Here is a 6,361-nt window from a genome sequence, read left to right on the forward strand (position 1 = left end):
TTTAAGGTCATTCTAAAGTTTTGAAGGTCATTCGATGTTATTGAAGGTCATTAAATGTCAGTGAAGATCATTTCAAGTTCAAGTCAATGTTATTCAAGGTCATTCAATGTCATTAAGGATCATTAAAAGTCTTTTAAGGTTCTTCAAGGTCAAGTTAATGTTATTAAAGGTTATCCAATGGCACTAAAGGTCATTTCAAAGACACTAAATGTCATTTTAAGATCATTCAAGATGAAGTCAATGTTATACAAGGTGATTCAAGGTCATTCAAGGTAAAGTCAATATTATTCAAGGTCATTCAAGGTCATTTAAGGTGAAGTTAATGTTATTCAAGGTCATTCAAGGTCATTTAAGATGAAGTCAATGTAATTTAAGGTCATTTAAGGTTATTTTAATAACATTGCAAGTCATTCAAGGCCATTTAAGGTCAATTAAATGTTATTTAAGGTCATTCAATGTTATTTAAGGTTATTTCAAGGACATTACAACTCTTTGGAGATCATTTAAAGTGAAATGAATGTTATTCAATGTCATTGAAGGTCATTTATGATTATTTCAAGATTATTCAATGTCATTGTAAGTAATTTAAGGTTATTTCAAGGTCATTGAAGTTAATTTCAAGGTCAAATCAAGATCATTGAAGTTTATTTCTAGTTATTTTAATGTGATTTAAAGTTATTTCAAGGTCAAGGTCAATTGAAGTAACTGTTAATAACAATTATTGTTAAAAATAAGTAAAATTTTCAGAATAATGTGTATATATGAAAAAGTAATCGCCGACACATGGTGGAATATGGTGATGACAAGTTAATGTCGTGTTTTCGGTAGATGTAGTACAAATCATAATGGGAGTGACACCCCATTAGTCAGATTGACCTCTCGAAAATCCCTTTTATTCGTCTCATCCCTGCCAAAACCACGAAATCGTAATATCTCACCAATAGAGAGAGAGAGAGAGAGAGAGAGAGGGGGGGGTCGTAATGATTTCATGTCGGATTCTACACTCAAGCACTTTGGAATCGAATATGGTGAACAGATAACACAACGCCGAAACGTTCTGTCCAATAAAGTACCATTGGAACATAAACAGTGGTTTACTTTTGACCGCACTTACAACCGCATCTCCATTCGCGGATCATATGTATCCAAAATTGTCCATTTGCAATTTTCATCTCTGAAAAACGAGGCTATTTTCAAATATTATACCTTTATAGCTTTGCCTATTTGATGATCATTTCAAAAGCTGACGGAATTGATTTCAACGTTATGGAATATTTTCAACATCATGTATATAACGATATGAAATGATTCTTCAATTTTGTTATTTAAATTTATTTATTTATGTCGAGATGAGGGAAATATTTTTTTTTGTGTTAAATTATCGGTTTGGAAGAATGATATCGTTAAACATTGTTATAAGTATAGTAATAATTTTTTTTTTTTTTATAATCTAACAATGTTTGTTACGTCTGACTAAATTCGATTATTACTATTTCCATTTGTTTATTATTTTCATAAATAATTAATAAAATTTTTTTTATGTTATAAAATATAAGTACAGTATAATAAAATACAGAAATAAAAATAATGTAATAAAAATTGGATCAAATCAATTATATTATATATAGACAAACGTTCGAAATGAATTTCTTAAAAATTGTATCAATTATCAACAGATTTATATATAGAAATTTTGATATATTCTCGTGTTTCTAAAAAAAGAATATAGAAAAAAGATGAAAATAGTTTCTATTAAGTAATTTAGTTCAAATTTAAGTGGACGTTGAGAAAAATTGGATAATATCAATTATATACAGACGTAGCGCAAATATAGTTATCGTCGTGAATTTTAACTTATTTTTGTCTTTTCAAAAATTATTTATTAATAGACAGACGAAGGAAAACGATTTGATTAAGTAGTAACAGTTTGTTATAGTCAGACAAATTGTATAATTTAATAATAATAATAAACGAATTAAAAATTTTGGAAAATAAGCCCTCATAACAAAAGGATATCCATATCAATGGTCGATATCCTAGAATGGTCCCCAGAATATCTTGGGATATCCAGAGGATATCCAAACCGCTGGTCTGTGGGACATCAACAGGACATCCATAGAATATCCACAGGATATCCCTAAGACATCCACAAAATATCTATTGGATATTATATCGCAGGATAACCATGGGATAACCTCAGGATTTTCGTGGGATATTTTTAGGATATTCACGGGATATTTAATATCTCAACATATATTTTTAAAGGTTAAAATTGTTAAGCTAATATAATAAATATAATAAAAACAAAAATCTTATGAGCTTCTAATTTTTTTTAAATGAAGATTTGAAACGCATTTTTCAAAGTTTTTAAAAAAACTCATGCTCACTTAATGTATAATTAATATTAATATTTATTCGTTATTTGCGGGGAAGAATTTACATTGTTTAAAGCCAATTTATTTTCTGACAATATTAAGCATAATATGAATAAAGGAATGAATCACGAATGAGAAAAAAAATTAGTTAATAATTTTTCAAATTAAACAATTTTCTCGAAAAACAAATTGCATTTTATTTTATTTATATAAAATTTAATTCACAGAATATTCTCACTCGTAGTCTCATAATGACTTTAAAAACAGCATTCTGAGAATATCATCCTTGACATCCAGAAGATATACTGAGAATATCCTGAAAATATCTGTGGAATATCCTGACGAAAGTCTATAGAGATATCCAGAAGATATCATGTGGATATCCTCAGATATCCATGGGATATCCAAAGGATATCCAAACCGACGATTTTTTGGATATCCTTAAGAGATCCTTTTGATATCCATAGGACATCCCTAGGATATCTGCGGGATATTATCAATATATATCAAGATATCTTGTGTTATTAGGGAGTAGTAAAAATTGTGTTTAGTCAGACGGGAGAAAAAATAAATTTCTTAAAAGAAGTAAAAAGTGGTTATGATCAAGCATATAAAAGGCATATATGAATGTTGTAAATGTTCGTTATACGTAACACGTGACTTCAAATTTCATATATATATATAACATTCGTCCATAGTTTATATACCACAAGGATAGCCACTCATCACAGGTTGTGACAGTCATTCATTAATTTCTACTGTACAATGACTGCGCGCATAATACACAAGCATATATATTGCACATGAATGACATGAACAATCGTAAAACGTTTAATAAAAGTTCAGGATCGTAAAATTAAATATTGTATGATATTCGCACTATACCATTTGAACTATTAATTTTGAAATTATTTCCGTTAAATTTATTTCCTATTATATTATTTTATACTTCAATTATTATTATAGAAAAGTAATGATTTTTTTTTTTGCATTATTTTTTAACGATTTTTGTATTTACATACAATATAAAGAGGTTTATTATAAATTGTGGACTTTTTTTTTTTTTATTAACTATTCAATGAAAGGTGTTTTAAAAATAATTTTACAACTTCAGTGTCATTACATTATTTATATAACATTTACTTTAGTCGTTTACTATATATTTATTACTTATTTTACTCCTGCTTTCATGAATTTTAAATTCCACTTTTACATATACTCGTTTTTTTATCGTTAGCAAAAAAAAAAAGAAGAAAAAAAAAAAGAAAGTTTTATCCCGTAAAATTTTATCTAAATTTATTGAAGTTTCAATTCTTTTAAATTTAATGACATTTAAAACATAAAAGTGTGCATAAAACCGGGCAATCTTGCATGCAGATACGAGATTTTCCCCGAGTACCATGAACTGATCGACCTCTCCAAGTAGAATTATTATAACTTGATTTTTGAGAAAATTGAATTTCTCCTTGCAAATTTCCAACCCTTGATAGTTTGTATATTGCGTATGCGTATAATAATAAACTTGAGGTTCTCATTCGAAATTAATTTAGCACTAATCTATTAAATAGTTATAAAAATTTAGTAATAAACAAATAAAATTTTAAATAAAATAAAATAGAATTGATAAATTATATTTTAACAAAATTAACAATTATCCCTCACAACACAAGGATATTCAGGATATCCCTGGGACGTCCTGGGGATATCCATTTGCTTTTGGCGATTCGGATATCCCTAAGATATCCTCTGGATATCCATGGACATCTCTAAGATATCCCAGGGATATCCAAACCGCCGAAAACAAATCGATATCCCCAGGACGTCCCAAGGATATCCTGAATATCCTTTTGTTGTGAGGGATGAAATAATTAAGTTAAATAAAGATTATAAATATTATACAATCAAATGTAAAAAATATCCTTTTTTCAAATTACAAATTGAAGCTAACAAAAAAAAAAAAAAAAAAAAAAACGAAAGAAATGCGAAAAGTTTTGTAACTTACTTCAAAGAGTTTGATAAATTTGGATTAGTGGTGACAGATCGATAAATTAAATATTCAATAAAACGTCAGAAATTTGAAGAAACAAAAAAATGTACGAAAAGCCATTAATGAGAGGTCTACATATACGATATGTGAAAAAACAATTATTAATAGGGGCAGGAGTGGTACTTTTAACTGGTGCATTATGCGTTGAATACTTTATAAAACCAAGACAAAGAATTTATATTGATTACTACAAGTAAGAAAGAAAAATTTTAATTTTTAAATTAAAACGATTCTCAATATATTATTAAAATAATAATTTACTTAATAAATTTTTAAATTATTTTAATAAAGATAGTATCGGTAATTTGAATAATTAATTAAAGATTATTGAAAGATTAATTATAGATTAATTTTTTAATTATTAAATATTTAAAAAAAAAATGAAAAATATCTAATTAAAGAATAATTAACAGGAAACGAATAATTAAATAATTAATTAGATATTGAATAAATTATATTCAATTATGTTAAATGAATAAAATAAATTAATGTTAAAATTAATTTCAACATTTTCTTGTAATTATTTATGAAAGCATTTTTTAATAATAGGGATTTCGATCCGGAAGTTAGTCTCAATTATATGAATTCCAAAGGATGGATGCGATCATGTCCACAAGATGATGACTAATAATATTTTACTGTAATTATACGTAAATAATTTCTTTTACCAAAACTAAAAGAAAAAACAAATTTTTTTGGGATATTTTCCTTCAAAAATGAACTCTTGGTTTCGAAATAAAAAAAAAAAAAAAAAATTAAATTCATATCGTTTGGTGTTTTCTATAGTTTTAGCTACAGTAATAAATCCTTTTCTATTTTATTTCAAAAAAATATAAATCTAATAAATTCCAACTCTGCTATATCTTGAAACAATTTTTAAAATTGAAATTAAAATCTAATTCCTCATAACAAAATAATTAAATTCTTTATTTTTAATTAGTTGGGGTAAAAATAGTCAAAAAAAAAAAAATAAAACAAAATTACAGATTCCAGTAGTTAATTAATTAGTAATATGAAATTAGTTTATTTTTAATTAAAATAATTTTTCCGAGTAATATAAAATCTATTTTTAAAAAATATATAATAAAAAAATATATTTTAAATGTAAATAACGATGCAATTAGTAAATATAACCAATTGTAATACGTTAAATTTATTAATATAATTGCAATATTTGGGTATAATACAATATCTATTTTTTGTGATAATAATAATATGTTTTTAATGTATTTCAAAGCATCATTTTCCAATGAATAAATATTAACACGTCATTATAATTGAAAGTTAATTTTCTTAATTACACTTGCTACAATTAAGCGCGTAAATGCTTTGAAAGGATATAATTATTCAAAAGAGACAAATTTAGTTCAATATATTGTCAGTATGTAAAGTAATTAATAGCTACTAATTAATTATACAATAACTAATTTTATTTGTATTATCCATTATTAAATTTAAAAATAGTATAAAGCGATATAATACTTATTATTTAGTAATTATTAACAGTGTATAAAAATGTTCACACATTTATGTTCATATTTTCGTATTTCTTTTTTTTTTTTTTTTTTAACTAATACTATATAATAGAATTTTAATAGAATATTGATTTTAGACTATTGTTAATTACAATAATGGGTTTTTGAGACCGCAAAATTTCAATGCCTCGGATAATTAAATTAAATTACTTTCCGTTATCAAGAACATTACAATAATTAAAAAATAATCTTTCTTTAATAACTAAAATGGACATTGGTAAAATTGTTCTCATTTTTTTGAAAATATATTTCTTTTATTACATTTTACTTAATCAAAAGTTTGGTTTTTATTTATTTTATTTGTTTGGTTTGCATTACCAAATTTTTTTTTTAATGTATTTAGTTTGAACATATTTAAAAGTATTTAAAAAAAAAATGTAAAAAAAAATTATGAAGTAATATTT

General features: G+C 25.0%; 1 protein-coding gene across 1 annotated transcript; it reads left to right on the top strand.

The window, feature by feature from the left end:
* The first annotated feature begins 4,401 nt into the window (after window positions 1-4,401).
* LOC127277305 (cytochrome c oxidase subunit 6C-like) lies at window positions 4,402-5,142 on the top strand. Its single transcript, XM_051298328.1, has 2 exons — window positions 4,402-4,615; window positions 4,972-5,142. Exons 1-2 carry the CDS (start codon window positions 4,467-4,469, stop codon window positions 5,048-5,050), a joined length of 228 nt encoding a protein of 75 aa, XP_051154285.1. The 5' UTR covers window positions 4,402-4,466; the 3' UTR covers window positions 5,051-5,142.
* The last annotated feature ends 1,219 nt before the right edge of the window (window positions 5,143-6,361 follow it).

Source organism: Leptopilina boulardi, unplaced genomic scaffold, assembly GCF_019393585.1.
Source record: "Leptopilina boulardi isolate dan_hultmark-lab unplaced genomic scaffold, ZJU_Lbou_2.1 LbouV2_165, whole genome shotgun sequence".
Lineage (NCBI taxonomy): Eukaryota > Metazoa > Arthropoda > Insecta > Hymenoptera > Figitidae > Leptopilina > Leptopilina boulardi.